Genomic DNA, 16,534 nt, shown 5'->3' with positions numbered 1-16,534 from the left:
GTGGTCTCCGCTTCCCGGTGCATCACTTTTTTGAAGGAGTTGTTCGATTTTTTAATCTATCTCTTAATAATCTTCATCCTAATGCCTTCCGTATCATGGCAGCTACCTTTGTCTTGTTCCGTATGAAACTTATTCCTATTAACTCCTCCATCTTCCACTATTTCTATTCTTGCCGATTCAATGATGGGGTTTTCTCTTTTATGGCCCGGATGCATTATCGGTTTTTAACCGACATCCCTTCTTCTCTGAAGGGATGGAAAACAAAATTTTTCTTTCTTCAATTTCCGATCCTCCCGACCTGTGCCATGGGATTTCTGCCTTCCATGCCCAAGCAACCTGAGCTTCCTCGAGATTTCAAGCTTCTCCCTCCTTTCACCCATGCTTGGGACACTTTGGGAAAGTAATCCTTCTTATCTTCTGTGCTGATTGGGTCGAATAATTTGGCTTACTATGGGATCGGGTCCCGACCTGAAGACCCTATAGATCAGATCATTGATGAGTTTGATCAACCCGGGTCTCAGGCGGGTAAATCGCTTTTCTTGGTTTTATTATTTTTTTTTTGTAGATTCATTTTTCTGATTCACCCTGTCTCTGGTGTAGCCGAAGAAAATATGATCAGAGCGAGCTTTCAAGAGGCCACCGCTAAGAGAAAAGAGGAGCAGAAGAAAATTAGGGCAGAGAAAAGGGCTAGGGAGGCCCAAGAACAGGAGGAACGCCGAGCCAGGGAGGCAGCCGAGGCTGGTGAAGCGGAAGAACGCCGAGCCAGGGAGGCAGCTGAGGCTCAGGAAGCAGAAGAACGCAGAGCCAGGGAGGTAGTGGAGGCCCGGGAAGCAGAGCTTAAGGCTCGAGAGGAGGCTGCTCCTTCCCGTGAGGGACCTTTTTCCTTGGGCATGGAGGAAGACCCGACCCCTCTGAATCATCGTAAGAGGAGAGCCACGATGGGGCCAGGGGTGGAGACAATAGTGGTGGAAGATGAGCCTGAGGAGGTGATTCACTCCCCTTCCTTTGCTGGTTCTTCTGCAGGCGCTTCTATTAAGAGGCCTTTGGTTCTCCCCAATATTTTTGGGGATACTATCAATTCGGATTTAATAAGGATGATTCGAGGCCTCCTTCGTCCTGATGAGGTAGCGCACCTCCAGGGAGTTCAACCCAACATGCTTCTGAGTGAAGGAGCATCCCGGACTTTCTCTGTAAGTCTACTATTTTGGCTTTTCCCTTTGGTACAGGCTTTCCTGACTTCTTCTATTTCCAGGGTTTACAAATGTTAATATATGGGTATGAACGGGTGGCTAAGGTGGCAAAGGGGGCTCATGCCCAAACCAAGGCCGTTAAGGAGACGCATGGCAAACTCCAGGAGGAAATTGGCCGGATTAAAGAAATCCATGAGAATGTTCTTGCCCGGGAGAGGGCCGTTTGGCAGCAGCAAATGGACCTGATCCGGGCTGAATTATTTGATGTCCGGGCAGAGGTGCAGACGGCTAAGGCAGAGGCAGAATCCTCCCGAGCTCGCGCTGAGGATTTCGAGGCATTAGCTACTGAAGCTAGAGAAGGGGCGCTGGTGGCCAGAGAAGAAGCAGAGTACAACCGGGTTAGATCTGAGGACTTTCAGGCGGCTGTGACCCTTTTGCAAAACACTCAGGCAGAACAAATGTCCCACTTTTTGAAGTCCCCTGATTTTAAGAAAATGCTGGCCAGAAAGGCCTTCCCGTACTTTGAGCAAGGCTTCAACAAGTGCTTGGAACAATTCGAGGAAGCTGGTCTGGTTCCAGCCGATATGGAAGATTTCCCAAATTTGGAGAAGGCTGCCGCATCCCTTCCGGATGATGAAGAGGAAAATACGGATAAACAAGACCCCCTGCAAATTAAGTAGCCCTCTTTTTTTTTTTTCTTTTTTTCTCTTTTGTAACCGTTTTTCCTTGATGGAATATATACGCTTGTTTTTTCCTCCAATTTTGTTTCCTTTCATGCTATAATAAAATTTCGTGATCTTGATTGCCAAATGAGGTACGATTCCTCCGGGCCAGGGTATAGGTCCCTGGTTTTAAAAGATAATCCGGGGTACGGGTGCTCCGAGCCAGGGTACGAATCCCTGGGCTTAAAAGGTAATCCGGGGTACGGGTCCTCCGGGCCAGGGTACGGGTCTCTGGTCTTAAAAGATAATCCGGGGTACGGGTCCCTGGTCTTAAAAGATAATCCGGGGTACGGGTCCTCCGGGCCAGGGTACGAATCCCTGGGCTTAAAAGGTAATCCGGGGTACGGGTCCTCCGGGCCAGGGTACGGGTCCCTGGTCTTAAAAGATAATCCGGGGTACGGGTCCTCCGGGCCAGGGTACGGGTCCCTGGTCTTAAAAGATAATCCGGGGTACGGGTCCTCCGGGCCAGGGTACAGGTCCCTGGTTTTAAAAGGTAATCCGGGGTACGGGTACTCCGGGCCAGGGTACGAATCCCTGGGCTTAAAAGGTAATCCGGGGTACGGGTCCTCCGGGCCAGGGTACGGGTCTCTGGTCTTAAAAGATAATCCGGGGTACGGGTCCTCCGGGCCAGGGTACGGGTCCCTGGTTTTAAAAGATAATCCGGGGTACGGGTCCTCCGGGCCAGGGTACGAATCCCTGGTATTAAAAGGTAATCCGGGGTACGGGTCCTCCGGGCCAGGGTACGGGTCCCTGGTCTTAAAAGATAATCTGGGGTACGGGTCCTCCGGGCCAGGGTACGGGTCCCTGGTCTTAAAAGATACTCTTTTTAATAATCTCTTAATTTGATGCGATAATAGATACAAATGTTTCTAAACATAATACTTCTTTAAATGAAAGGCATTCCATGGTCTTTTGAGGGTATGTCCTTGAGGATCTTCAAGATAATAAGTTGTGCCCGAGCTGACTCTCTTAATAACTTTGAAGGGTCCCTCCCATTTTGCTTCTAGCTTCCCTACATCACCCACTGGTTTGACTTTCTTCATGACGAGGTCCCCTACTTGAAATTCTCTTGCCCGAACATGTTTGTTGTAAGATCTTATTATTCGGCTGCGATAAGCTTCCATCCGAAGAGCTGCCCGATCTCTTTTCTCTTCAATTAGATCTAGTTCAATGGCCCGGGTTTGATCATTGTTGTCCGAGTAAGATTCTATTCGGGCGGAAGGCAACCCAATTTCCACAGGGAGGACTGCTTCTGGGCCATAGACAAGGTTGTAAGGCGTTTCCTGAGTGGATGATCGTGGTGTGGTCCGGTATGCCCATAACACAATGGGTAATTCTTCCACCCAATCCTTGCCTTTCCCATGGAGTCGGGCTTTTAATGCCTGCACAATGATTCTGTTCGTTACTTCGGTTTGACCATTAGCCTGAGGATATGCTACCGAATTGAAGGACTGGGTTATCTTCATTTCTTGGCACCAAGAGGCGATCTTCTTTCCTTGGAACTGCCTTCCATTGTCCGAGATCAACTTTCTCGGGATTCCATATCTGCAGACAATACTTTTCCACAAGAACTTCATAACCTAGTCTTCGGTGATCCTGGCTAAGGGCTCAGCCGCAACCCACTTAGAGAAATAATCTACGGCCACGAGGAGGAATTTATTCTGTGCTCGGGCTATAGGGAAAGGGCCCACAATGTCCAAACCCCATTGATCAAAGGGGCACGATGCGAAGACCGGTTGCATGCTTGTAGCTGGGCGGTGGTGGAAATTAGAGTGATGCTGACAACCCTGACATTTTTGAACAAAACGGGCGGCATCTTGGGTCATCTGAGGCCACCAGAATCCGGCCAATATGGCTTTGCGAGATAGAGCTTTTGCGCCAAGGTGTTCACCGCAGCATCCTTCATGTATTTCTCGAAGGGCATACTCCACCCCACCTTCTGCTAAGCATTTAAGCATGGGGCCCTGATGAGATCGCCTGTACAAGACATTATTTAGAAGAACGAACCTGGGCGCTTATTTCCTGATCTTTGCAGCCTGGACTTGATCCTCTGGGAGTTTTTTATGCTCTATGTATTCCACGAGAGGGGCCATCCAGGAGTTTGCTGGAGACGGGGGTGTTTCTTCTTCAAGGGATGATACTAGCTGAGTAAAACAGAGAACCTCCCGGGTGCTCATTTCTGTCAGGGAAGCAGCCAATTTGGCTAGCACATCGGCCTCGGTATTTTCTCTCGGGGAATTTGTTCGATGCTCCAGTCTATAAAGGATGAGGCTTGAGAAGTAATAAGCTTTAAATACTTGAGCATCTTTTCATTCTTGACCTCGTAAGCTCCTCTAATTTTTTGGGTAACCAGCTGAGAGTCGGAATAGATAATGACTCGGGAAGCCCCGACTTCTCGGGCAGCACGCAACCCTGCCAAAACAGCTTCGTATTCCACTACGTTATTCGTGACCCTAGAGTCAATATTCAGAGCCAGTTTGACCTTCTCTTCTAGGGGAGAAACCAAGACAACCCCCACTCCACACCCCGATATTTTTGAGGCGCCATCAACAAACACCCTCTAGACCTCTTCCTTTCCGGGCTGAATCATCTCCGTTAAGAAATCTGATAACGCCTGTGGTTTTATCGCAGCCCGGGGTTTGTATTCAATATCGTACTCCCCGAGCTCCACAGTCAATTTGATCATTCTCCCCGAGACCTCTGCGTGAGTCATGATTCTCCCGAGGGGAGAATTAGTGAGGACCACAATAGGATGCGAGAGAAAATACGGCCTTAACTTTCGAGCGGTCACTACTAAAGCCAATGCGATCTTCTCTAATTCAATGTATCTCAACTCTGCTCCTCGGAGGGCGTGACTGACATAATAGATAGGCTTCTGATCGGTCCCCTCCTCTTTGATGAGTACGGAGCTAACAGCAATTTCAGTGGCCGAGAGATAGACCCACAATTTTTCTCCGGGCTCAGGCTTTGCCAATACGGGCATTTCAGCCAGATGTTTTTTCAAATCTTGAAAGGCCTGCTCGCAATTGTCATTCCAACCGAATTTATGTGCTTTCCTCAGAACCTGAAAAAAAGGGTAACTACGGTGTACAGATCGGGAAATGAAGCGTGACAGGGCCGCAATTCTCCCTGTCAATTTTTGCACGTCCCGGACAGACTGAGGAGAGGGCATGTCCACGATGGCTCTGATTTTTTCTGGGTTAACCTCAATTCCTCGGTCCGTGACCATGAATCCCAAGAACTTTCCGCTTTTAACCCCAAACACACATTTGGCCGGGTTAAGTTTTATTCTGTACTGTTTCAGAGTGGCGAAAGTTTCAGCTAAATCGTCAATAAAATGAGCGACTTCCCGGGTCTTGATTAAAATGTCATCCACATACACCTCGATATTACGACCTATCTGTTTCTGAAAAACAAGATTCATCAATCGTTGGTACGTAGCCCCTGCATTCTTTAATCCGAAAGGCATCACAACATAGCAAAAGGTACCCCCAGAGGTAATGAAACTAGCTTTATCTTGATCTTCCAAAGCTAAAGGGATCTGATGATATCCTTGATATGCATCCAGAAAGCTTAACAGTTCACATCCAGAAGTGGAATCGACCAGCTGATCGATCCGGGGGAGTGGATAGCAATCTTTCGGGAAAGCTTTATTCAAGTCTCTGAAATCAACGCACATCCTCCATTTCCCAGTAGATTTTGGGACAAGAACCACGTTGGACAGCTATGAAGGGAAATGGACTTCCCTAATGTGCCCGGCCTTTAGCAATTCTTCCACTTGCTTTTCAATTACTTTATCTTTTTCGGGGCCAAAATGTCGTTTTTTCTGCTTTACTGGCCGGGATCCAGGGAGGATGTTTAATTTATGCTCGGCCACTCGGGGCGAGATCCCGAACAGTTCCTTCTGAGACCAAGCAAAGACATCAACGTTAGTTTTCAAACATTGCAAGAGGTTTACCCGGGTGGTTGTGCAGATGTCTCGGGCCACCTGGACGTTCTTCCCTGGCTCAATTTCCACCACTTCTTGTTCTTCTTCCACCACAAAGTGCACTTCTCTTTCATGGGTCTCCTCCTGGTGCTCTTTCTCCTTCCCTTCCCTCCTTGCCTTCTTTTGGTCAACCCGGACTGTTTCCCCATAACATCTGCGAGAAGAGGGCTGATCGCCTTTAACTTCTCCAACCTGTCCTCGCACTGGGAATTTGATTTTCTGATGATAAGTTGAGGCCACAGCCTTCATTTCGTTCATGGTCGGCCTTCCCAGTATGACATTGTACGAAGACGGGGCATGCACTACTGTGAACGTAGTCATCACAGTCTTCCTCAAGTCTCCTATGCCCAGTGTCAAAGGTAGAGCAATTTCTCCCTCTGGATATACGGCGTGGCCGGCAAACCCGAACATGGCAGTTTCAACGGCTTCCAGCTAGTATTCATGTAAATCCATTTGAACCAGGGCCTCTTTGAAAATAACATTAACGGAGCTCCCATTGTCTACAAAAACTCTCAATACGTCGTAATTGGCCACCCGGACTTGAATGACAAGAGCATCGTTGTGAGGCAAGCTCACCCATCGGAGATCTTCCGGTCCAAAGCTTATAACTGGCTCGTCTCTCCTCCTTCCATCGACCTCTAAACATTCCTTCCTACTCCTCGCCTTCCTAGCCCGATTAGAGTCACCATCGGTAGATCCTCCTGAAATCATTTTGATTATCCCTCGACTTAGGGAGGGATCTTTCCTTTCTGCTGGTTTGATTCTTTCCTCCCGGGTACTCATGTCTCCTCCCTGCCTCCCACTTTGGGTGCTTGCCGTCTTTGGGGGCATATTCGATATTGGTCGTCTAGACAACCAGGGTGGATGTCTAGACTTATCTCGCGGAGGGTGAGGCGCTGACATAGGATGCTTATTGGAACTCCTCCCCAGGACCCGGCATTCATTGGTATTGTGGGAACAATCTTTATGGAAGGTACAATACCCCTTCTGTTCTGGCCTGGGAGTTCTTGCCACAGAATTGGGAGGAGGGGCTTCATCTGATCTGCATTATTGAATTTCTCTGTTTCGGGCAACTCTCAAAGGTACATGGGAGAAGTGCCCCGAGCCGCTCCTCTTGTGGGCTCTATCTTCGGTTTTGATAGCCCGATCTCCTCTTGCTCTTTTCAAAGCCTCTCTCTTCTGGTTTTGCGCTTCTTCCATATTAATGTATTTCTCCGCTCGGGATAGGAGATCCTCGAAATTTCCGGGCAATTTTTTGGTTAAGGACCGGAAAAAATCCCCCTCCCATAGCCCTTGCATAAATGCTGTGGTCTTTGTCTCGGGTGCACAGGTTGGTACATCCAGGGCCACCCGGTTGAACCTTTTGAGATAAGCTCTCAGGGTCTCATCTTGCCTCTGCTTTACTTCAAATAAACTGAAAGCGGTTTTTTTGTACTTCTTGCTGCTGCTAAATTGATGCAAGAATACCTTCTGAAAATCCTCGAAACAACGAATGCTTTGTGGTGCCAACCCTTCAAACCATCTCTGCGCAGAATCTACCAAGGTGGTGAGGAACACCTTACATTTAATTTGGTCCTCATAACAATGTAGCATTGCCATATTTTCGAAACGAGCGAGGTGCTCCTCAGGGTCAGAACTCCCATCGTAATCTTTGATTTTTGCTGATTTGAAATGTCCGGGGAGTGGTTCCCGAATAATGATGTCAGAAAACGGGCAACCCTTAACGACAGGAACATTGTCTTTAGAACCAACCTGCCCTTCTAACACTTTTCACCTTTTTTCTTAACTCTTCCAATTCTTCCGCAACAGTGGGAGACTTAGAACCTGCGCTCGATTCCCTTTCTTATTCCCTTCTTTCTTCTTCTAATGGTTGTTCACGCTGCTGCTCGGGATGACTGTCATGACGAGAGATGGCTTTCTTCGTTGTAGCCATCTTAACCGCATCAGCTATAATCTTCTGTAACTCTTCAGGAGTTAGATGGATGGTTGGCTGAGGACTATTAGGAGGAGGACCACCCGCACCAGAAAGACGGATATTTTTTTCCTCTTGGGCTCGAGAGGTGTCTTGGTTAGCTCTTCTAGTAGGAGCCATATCAACGCCTTTAGAACTCAGAATTCCCACAGACGGCGCCAATGATGTCACCCGGGCGAAATGGTCGAGTCGGGTCGGGAACTCTACCGGGTAAACTATCAAAAATTTATAAGGAAGGAAACTGAGCAAGGACTTATATCTGTTGATGGAGATATATCTCTGCAATATGGCCTCGGCTGGAACCTGTAAACAAGGAAAGGAACTTGTGAATGGGCGCCGGAGGGGTGTCCGGCGTGGCCACTCCGATGCTTAAGTTAGCAGAGTACTCAAGCAATAAAACCAATGTAGCCGAGTGATGGCTGTGATGATTGGTGTATAATAAATGAGAGTATTCAATGTCAATGAGTGTCTGAGTAGATGATAAATGCGGATAAAAACCTGGTATTTATAGTAGAGGAAGCAATGATGACCTCGTTTTCTGTGTGTGGGCATTAAATATAGTAGGGTGGCTGATTGTACCCTATTATTCTGACATGTCAAATCATATGCTAGTCCCGTCTCGTCTGTCCTGTCAACCATTAATATTAACCAGGGATAGGTCGGCTGGACATGTGATCTATTAAGTCAACGCCATTAAATGCTCCCCTCGCATCGAGGTGACAGAGGAGAAAACTTCCCGGGTAGTCTTGTCAGAACTCCGGCGTCAAGTCCTAGGCGACCCATGACCCAGGATACGAGTGTTTGCTGCCATATTCAACTTTGAAAATATTCTGCCCTGACCCGGGCGCCGTTCATGGGCATGCCACACGACCCGAGAGATCCCGGGCTCTACCAATGTCCCGGGACATATCGGGGCATCAATGGTAAAATTATAGTGTTGGTATTTGCTAGTTATTTCTTTCATCCACAATCATTAGGGAATGAGATTAAATAATTAGTTATCAACAAATTTAAAATACGGGAAATTGACCTTCAGTCCTCAGCCGTCGATTTTTTTGTGTTCAGTCATTGTGTACTTTTTTAGTACCACATTTCCATATGAAGTGTACCACATTTTGTATGACATAATAACACAATTTTGTGGGTAGGAAATAAACCCAAAAAAATATTTTGATCACAAACTTCCCCTTTAAAATATCTTGAAAATAAATTATTTTTAAAAAACAAAACATGGACAGAGATATTTATTTTAATAAATAAATATGAACGGTCGTCACTTTATTTTCAAAAAACAAAACATGGACAGAGATATTTATTTTAATAAATAAATATGAACGGTCGTCACATATTACACCTCCTATAACACGTCAGCACTATAAAAATTAAATAATAAATAATAAAAAAAGATAAATCGATACTATCCTTATCCGTCGTCTTTCACGTGTTCTCCTCTTATAGTTGAAAGAGCGGTAAAACTAATAATGATGGCGTCCATGTGCCCGCCTACGGTTTCATCATCTTGCCACAAACCCAGCTTCTCCGATTCCAGATTCAGATTCAGCAGGCCATCGTCGATTGCTCTTCCTAGGTTTCTCGATTCTACTCTCTTTTGCCGCTGCAACAAGGTTAGTGATGGGGGGAATTCCGATTCGCCATGGTGGGATTTTGGTATGCAGGAGACGATAAGAAATGCGATTAAGCAGGTAGAAGGTTATTTTGATCGGAAAGTTGAAGCTGGTGTTGCGGTGGTGGAGGGAGGGGAAGAGGATGAGGAATGGGATTGGGAGAGATGGAGGAAGCATTTCGCGGAGGTGGATGAGCAGGAGCGCATGGTCTCAGTCCTCAAGGTATTTTAGTTTGTTGAATATTGTCTACTTGTATGGAAGAGCTCACCGGCTTTGTTCCTGTATAAGAATTCAATTTTTTCTTTGAATCAGTAGTTTCATCAAGTTAGGTTCTGTTATCAAATATGGTCACATGGATTTTCTTATTGACAACAGTCTCAGTTAGCAAGTGCAATTAAGAGAGAGGATTATGAAGATGCTGCTACTCTTAAGGTTGCAATTGCCGCTGCTGCTACAAATGACACTGTTGGGAGAGTGATATCTCATCTGAAGGTAGGATTTCTCTGTTTTTTCTCCACAGTATACTTCACCATTATGTACATGTATCTTTATTTGCATTTGATCTTCTGTTAACTGGTGCACTCGTATAATTTTTGAATGTGATTGCAGAAGTGTGTAGAGGAAGAACGCTATGGTGATGCATCTGTTTTACGTGATTATGCTGGTACCGGATTGGTGAGTGGCCAATATTGTATAAAGCCTTTTAGCTTTATTTTCTCTGTCTCATGTTATAATAATCTTTTTAATGGTCTTCTTATTATGGAATATGTAAACTACTTTTATGCTTCTAACAAATAATGCTTTGTGTGTTTGAATGAATTAGATTTTTCTGCAATCTGATCTTATTAATGACAATAACAATAATAAATTTGTCGATGATATTGCTTGTAGTTTGGTAGTTATGTCATTCAATTGCAATGAAGAGGTGTAGTCAGTATTATATACACGTTTTTTACCAAAAGCGCGAAAATGAACTATTAAAGATGGAGCGAAGGTAGGCTCTCTGCATGCTTTGTTCTTATTTTATAATGTTTGGTGTCACAGCTTCTGTTGCATGTCAGATGTGATAACACAGGCTGTCTGCATGCTCGGTTCATATTTTATTTTGTTTGGCGCTGCAGCTTTTGTTGTCAGATGTTAGATTAGTTTCTCATTTTTTCGTCTGAACCTGTTATACAGGTAGGATGGTGGACTGGAATTTCAGAAGATTCTAATGATCCTTATGGCCGTATCATTCATATACGTGCAGAATATGGAAGATATATTGCCAGAAGTTACAGTCCACGGTAAAATTACTTCCCTGTTCAGAATTTTTATCAAAGATGAAATCTTTTCATCTAAAGGCGATCGTTCTAGCCCTTTGTAAATTTACCATTGACACGTTAATTTGAGCTAACTCTATTGAAGCAAAAAAAATTCACTCTGTTGTTTACCTTTCCATAAAGTGCTCTTGTTATCATTTGTCAAGAAACAATACTTTAGTAGATAGCCTAATATATTACATTCAACGGGAATGGGATAATATTTGCCATTTTAAGCTTCACTAATTTGATTTAGATTAAAATGCACCAGTAACTGCTTTGATGCTATTGTATTTCTCGGCAGTCAGCTTGCTACAGCATTGGATGGCTCCCCACTGTTTGAGGTTTATCTCACAAACACTGCGAAAGGTCATTATAAGCAGCAGGTACTCTTTTCTTCATTAAGCTTCTTTATTGATTTTCTAGTTATTGAGTATCTGTATGGCACGTGTTCTATTCATTTGCAGCTGATGGTTTCGGTGAGTTCTATGCAATTACGTGATATAGGAATGTTCTTTCCAATCCATCCTTCATTTTTTTTAGACTTTTTTAGTATTCTTAAATTCGGTGATCATACTTTCTGTAGTGAACGCGTCTTCACTGTTTAGATGGTCTCATCTTCAGGTGATTAATAACATCTGGGTGCTAGGAAGAATAAATAATTTGTTGTGGCTGTTTTGATCAGTAAGCATGTTAATATGCAGGATAGTTTTCTGCTCTATTGGTCAAAATATAACTGCATTTAAAAATTATGACAATGTTTTTATTAACACGAATCAATTCCTCATCCCCTAAAGTAAAACACATGATAGCTATTTTTCCCCAAGCCAAATTTTTCCTCATTCGCACATCTTCCAACATAATCATTATTCTTTACTAAGTTTTTAAAATCCATTTCCAGACATTTTCTATTGTTATATTACATTATAATCCAAAATATGCTATTAATTTCTGGCATCATTTCATACCTATGATAACATATATACTTCCGCAAAACAAAACTAAACATACATTTTATTTATCAAAAATTTCCCCCAAAGTTTTTTGCCAAAAATCTTCTCCCAACACTGCAATAAAACAAAATTTTGAAAATATTTCTTTCTCTATTTATTCGAATGAAATTAATAGTTGGGGCGGTATTGTCTTCAAGTTGTCTTTCACTTAAGTAAGTGCGCTCAGCAACATACAAAATATTTTTGTATGCATGCTAAAAAAAATTGATTGTCTTCTTTCCTCAAAATTACCTATGAACTAGTATTTTTCATTGGAATGAATATTTCAACGATAAATTGGCTTTTAGGCTGTATACCTGAAGCGGAAGGGATCTCCTCAAGATCTTTATTCCCGATCCTTCAATTCATCAGGAAATACAAAGAACCTTGGCTCTCGCGATGAGGAAGAAAACAAACGTGAGATGTTTGATACAAGCCCTGAAAATTCTGAGGATGGTGTTGATAGGGATGATGATTCTGATTTTGACAATGTCTTGCGAGACATGATTCCTGGTGTGAAAGTCAAGGTTGTGAAAGTAACAGCAGAAAAGGTTGACAAGGATATGATATCTAAGGTGATTGAACAGATAATAGATGAAGAGGAAGAGAAGGACCGCGACTTGGAGAATGTAGGTGCTGATGATGAAATCAACAGTGACGATGATGAACAGAGTGACATTGAACTTCATGCTGGTAGTGGAGTGAGTGAGGATGAAGAGCAGAATCAAATCGCAGTTGAGGTAGTTGTTGGTAGTGGTCTCATCCCTAAAATTTCTCGTGGAACTCACATAAAAGACTTGCTCCGAGTACCAGCAAGGCTTGAGAAAGAGGGTCTGTGGTCATTTACATTTACAGTGGAAGAAGAGGCCAAGGAGCATGTATCTAGTGGTGGACGGTCTCCACTAACGAACAGAGCTAAGGTTCATGGTCAACGCGGCATTGACTATGTTATGCTTGATCTTGTGAAGTCTATTAGGAAAGGGAAAATTCCATTGAAGGTTGGTTCGAATTGTTATGGTACATTAATCCATTTACATGTGATATTGTTATTTTCCTTTTGGATCGTAATTTCAATCTCAACTACATAGGTCCTGAAAGATGTCAGTGAATTAATAAATCTAACTCTCAGTCAGGCCCGAAATTGTCAGCCTCTCTCTGGGTCAACTGTATTCAACCGGATTGATATATCATCTTCAGATCCATTAGATGGTGATCAATTTTATTTTTCAACTGAGATTACTTAGAGGGAAACACTGCATAAATTTTTTCTTAATGTTATATGCATCTTACTGTTCTAATATGTACGTTAAATCATCAGGACTATACGTCGGTGCCCATGGGCTTTACACTTCAGAAGTCATTCTTATGAAACGAAGATTTGGTCAGTGGAAAGAGGATGATAGTTCAAAGAAGCCATCAAATCTTGAATTTTATGAGTTCGTAGAAGCAGTGAAAATAACAGGGGATCCTTGTGTTCCAGCTGGCCAGGTGATCAACTCATTCGAATAATTTATTATATGATTCTGCATTATCTATCCCATGAATGTTTAAAATATTGATGGTCATGGAGTCACAACTCCAAGAAAGATGGTGGTTCCATTTATCCTAGTATATGAATTTTATAATATCTGGGGCATGTTTGGTATTGTCAAAATGTTTTAAACATGAATCAGTTATGTCAACAGTCACTATGTTCAAGTCTTCGAACTGTCTTGTTCATCTTGATGGCTCACTGATTCAGCCTCATTATCTCATTCCTGTTCAGATCACAAAACGAGGGTCGGGACATTCAAACAAATTTGTATGTCTCTCCCCCTTTGTTCTTTTCTTATCCAAAAGGTAAATAATCTATTTGTATTCAGGTGGCATTCCGCGCAAAAGTTGGGAAAAGATACCAGCTTCCGCATAAAGGGATAATCCCTGAAGAATTTGGGGTGGTATGTCATTGAGCATGACATTCAATCATTTATCTACCATTTTTTTTTCCTTCAGCTTTGCATAATTTGCACCACAATGCAGATTGCTCGATACAAGGGTCAGGGAAGACTAGCTGAGCCTGGATTTAAGAATCCTCGTTGGGTTGATGGTGAACTGGTTATATTGGATGGAAAGGTTTAAACTGTTTAACGATTTTTATTGTTGGTTTGATGTGACTATTTTTTATTTTCACTGGCTAGGCTCTCAGTGTCCCTAACTGTTGCCCTGTGAACCAATTTGTGCAGCACATCAAAGGAGGGCCAGTTGTTGGCTTTGTTTATTGGGCCCCAGAATTTCATTTCTTGGTGTTCTTCAATAGGTTGAGGCTGCAGGATTGAGTTCTTGTACATTCGGTTTCCCATACTCATTCTTAGTTGAATTTTTCTTGGGTTAGTTCTTCCTCATGGCCTATTTAATAAAGTGTACATTATCATATTTCCTCACACACTAGTGAAAATTTAGCGTTAGACATCTCCATTAAAGCATACCAGTTCTCATTTATTACTGATACTAGTATCAATGCCTTCTCTTTTTCTCTTTTTGCAGCTTAGGCAGTCACTGTTGCCTTTGAGTCCTTTAAATGAGCCTAAATGAAGCTGAAAGATTTCAAGTTCAACGGCCAAGTCACTGATGTTCGACTTATCTTCTGTTGTGACCCATCCGAATATTGTGAGAAACCAACTGCAAAAATTTGAAGATGTAATGATTACAGCTTCAGATCTCTCGTCTCCATAATTGTGTTGCATCAGATTTCTCATCTCCATGCATCGCATCTTCTTGAATGTAAAGGAATGACTTGTCTCTATTTGGTCATTTTATTCGAAGATGCCCATCATTCGTGTACATCAACAGGGGACGAAACACTATGCAGAGCAGAAGATCTGGATTGAATTCATATCGGGCACCGTTTCATTTTCAAAGTTTTTCAGTTTGTCCTCTGCTTCTTTGAGAGGGCATTTTTCCTTCTTGTATATGTTTTCTTCTGTATTTGCTAATAAACTTCTTACCATGTGATATTATGAGTTGAAGGTAAAAATATTTTTTGTAAATGGTTTCACATTGTAAGTATCAATCAATTTTCGCTACAAGATTTTAAATTGCGTGCTATGTCTTCCCCATTTTTTTTGGTTGGGTGTTTTGGTTGGACACTGATTCACTTCCAAAATAAAAAAAGAAGGGCGCTATGTCTAAGATAAATTTGGAGATGGAAGTCTTCTTTCGGTTTTTGATGGCGATGTAAGATCAAGCTCATGAGTTTATTATCCTAGGTTGCAATAAGTTGATAGGATCTGTTTTGTTACATTCTCATGTTGCCACACAAATATAGAAATATCTTTCTTTTGCTAAACCTCATGAACAAGATCTAAGAATAACATTATTTAGGAGGCTAATAGATCTGAGAATCAGTTTACGGTGAGAAAGGAAGGGTTTAAAAAGTTTTTTCATCTATCCGTAACTCTAGTTTTTTTTTTTGGAATTGCTAGTCAATCCTATATCCGATAGGGGCAATTGACAATTGAATCTGATTTTGATCATTATTTTACTATATGTAATAGTGTGAAAAGAAGATCAGACTCTAAGTTGTTTAAAAATAGTGGCGGAGAGGTTTGGTTTCAAAACTTATATTGAATAAGAGGAGTACGCCAGGCTAATGTGCTTTGGATGATCCACATCTCATGGTCAAGCGTCGATGAGCACACTGACCAATCCATGTAGCTGAATGAATTGATCAGATAATGTAAGATGCAGGTTAAATTTTACTGATAAGTTAGGATGTATCAGCAACATACATCACTGCACTTCCACTTACATCTATCGTCATGATAAATGACCCTTCCCCCACTTTTTTCCATTGAACCGCAATGTTTTTCCAAATGTTCGATAAATTTGTTTATATAGCTTTCGCTCCTATAATTGTTGAAAATCTTTCTCATTTCTGTTGCCTTGGACCTTAACCTCTGCCCCTCCGGTGCCACAGCAACCAGTCTAATTGAGCTTGCTACAGTTTCACGACTAAATGAACCATCTTCGTTTCTTGTTACCTAGCCAACTTCTTTTTCCATGAACAGCTTTGCATTGAATCCTTGATCAGCAGTCATTGGAAGAAGAATCAAAGGGTGTCCAAGGCCAAGAGAGACAACAATGGTACCCCGTCGCTTAAAAACCGTCGCCGATTAATGGTACCCCGTCGCTTAAAAACCGTCGCCGATTTAATCAGCGACGGTGTTTCAAAAAGCCGTCGTTAAATGTTCGAGCCGAGCTCGCACCGAGCCCGAGCTTCATAACTTCCGAACGAGCCGAGCCCGAGCTTCAAACCAAAGGCTCGTAACGAGCACGAGCCGAGAAAATAGTTTAACGAGCCGAGCCCGAGCCTGATACTGTTCGGCTCGGCTCGGCTCATTTACATCCCTAGCCGTTTGGAGTGTATACATCTGGGAATAGGGGTGTTCAAACTTCGGATAAAACCGAAAAAAACGAACACTAAACCGAACCAAAAACAGAATTTTATAATTCAGATATAAATGTTAAAACCGAAATTAATTTGGTTCGGTTTCGGATTATAAATGTCAAAACCGAACCGATCGAAAAAACCGAAATTTAATTAAATTAATAATGTTATTTTTATTTTATATTATTTATTGAGATGATATTAATGAATGCAGAATTATTTTGAATAATACTTAGTTGATTGTTGTTTATGTAATTCATTTGTACTTTATATTTAAATATTTTACTAAGAAATCATTTAAAAAAATAACATATTATA

At 42.6% G+C, this 16,534-nt stretch overlaps 2 protein-coding genes across 4 annotated transcripts; one reads left to right on the top strand and one right to left on the bottom strand.

Annotated features, from left to right (window-relative positions):
• Nucleotides 1–5,636: 5,636 nt before the first annotated feature.
• LOC140805585 (uncharacterized) lies at nt 5,637–6,311 on the bottom strand. Its single transcript, XM_073161849.1, has one exon. It carries the CDS (start codon nt 6,309–6,311, stop codon nt 5,637–5,639), a length of 675 nt encoding a protein of 224 aa, XP_073017950.1.
• A 2,988-nt stretch (nt 6,312–9,299) lies between these two features.
• LOC140829177 (protein EXECUTER 1, chloroplastic-like) lies at nt 9,300–14,871 on the top strand. Of its 3 annotated transcripts, none has more exons than XM_073192212.1 (12): nt 9,301–9,719; nt 9,873–9,989; nt 10,107–10,176; nt 10,681–10,783; nt 11,103–11,184; nt 12,099–12,788; nt 12,879–12,999; nt 13,109–13,278; nt 13,653–13,727; nt 13,810–13,902; nt 14,013–14,156; nt 14,314–14,871. In XM_073192212.1, exons 1-11 carry the CDS (start codon nt 9,354–9,356, stop codon nt 14,103–14,105), a joined length of 1,980 nt encoding a protein of 659 aa, XP_073048313.1. In that variant the 5' UTR covers nt 9,301–9,353; the 3' UTR covers nt 14,106–14,156; nt 14,314–14,871. The 3 variants fall into 3 exon arrangements, with proteins under 3 accessions (XP_073048322.1, XP_073048313.1, XP_073048305.1); XM_073192204.1 differs by having other exon boundaries at nt 9,302–9,719; nt 10,107–10,172; nt 10,677–10,783; XM_073192221.1 differs by lacking the exons at nt 13,810–13,902; nt 14,013–14,156; nt 14,314–14,871 and having other exon boundaries at nt 9,300–9,719; nt 10,107–10,172; nt 10,677–10,783; nt 13,556–13,682.
• The last annotated feature ends 1,663 nt before the right edge of the window (nt 14,872–16,534 follow it).

The sequence above is a fragment of the Primulina eburnea genome, chromosome 1, assembly GCF_022965805.1.
Source record: "Primulina eburnea isolate SZY01 chromosome 1, ASM2296580v1, whole genome shotgun sequence".
Taxonomy (NCBI): domain Eukaryota; kingdom Viridiplantae; phylum Streptophyta; class Magnoliopsida; order Lamiales; family Gesneriaceae; genus Primulina; species Primulina eburnea.
Note: the sequence above shows the minus strand (reverse complement) of the source record. Positions and strands in the feature narration are given on the sequence as shown.

Coding starts and splice junctions, on each gene's coding strand:
- LOC140805585 (XM_073161849.1), bottom strand. CDS start 6,311: ATGTTCGGGTTTGCCGGCCACGCCGTATATCCAGAGGGAGAAATTGCT.
- LOC140829177 (XM_073192212.1), top strand. CDS start 9,354: ATGATGGCGTCCATGTGCCCGCCTACGGTTTCATCATCTTGCCACAAA. Junction 9,720..9,872: donor GCATGGTCTCAGTCCTCAAG/GTATTTTAGTTT, acceptor TATTGACAACAG/TCTCAGTTAGCAAGTGCAAT. Junction 12,789..12,878: donor AAGGGAAAATTCCATTGAAG/GTTGGTTCGAAT, acceptor TCAACTACATAG/GTCCTGAAAGATGTCAGTGA.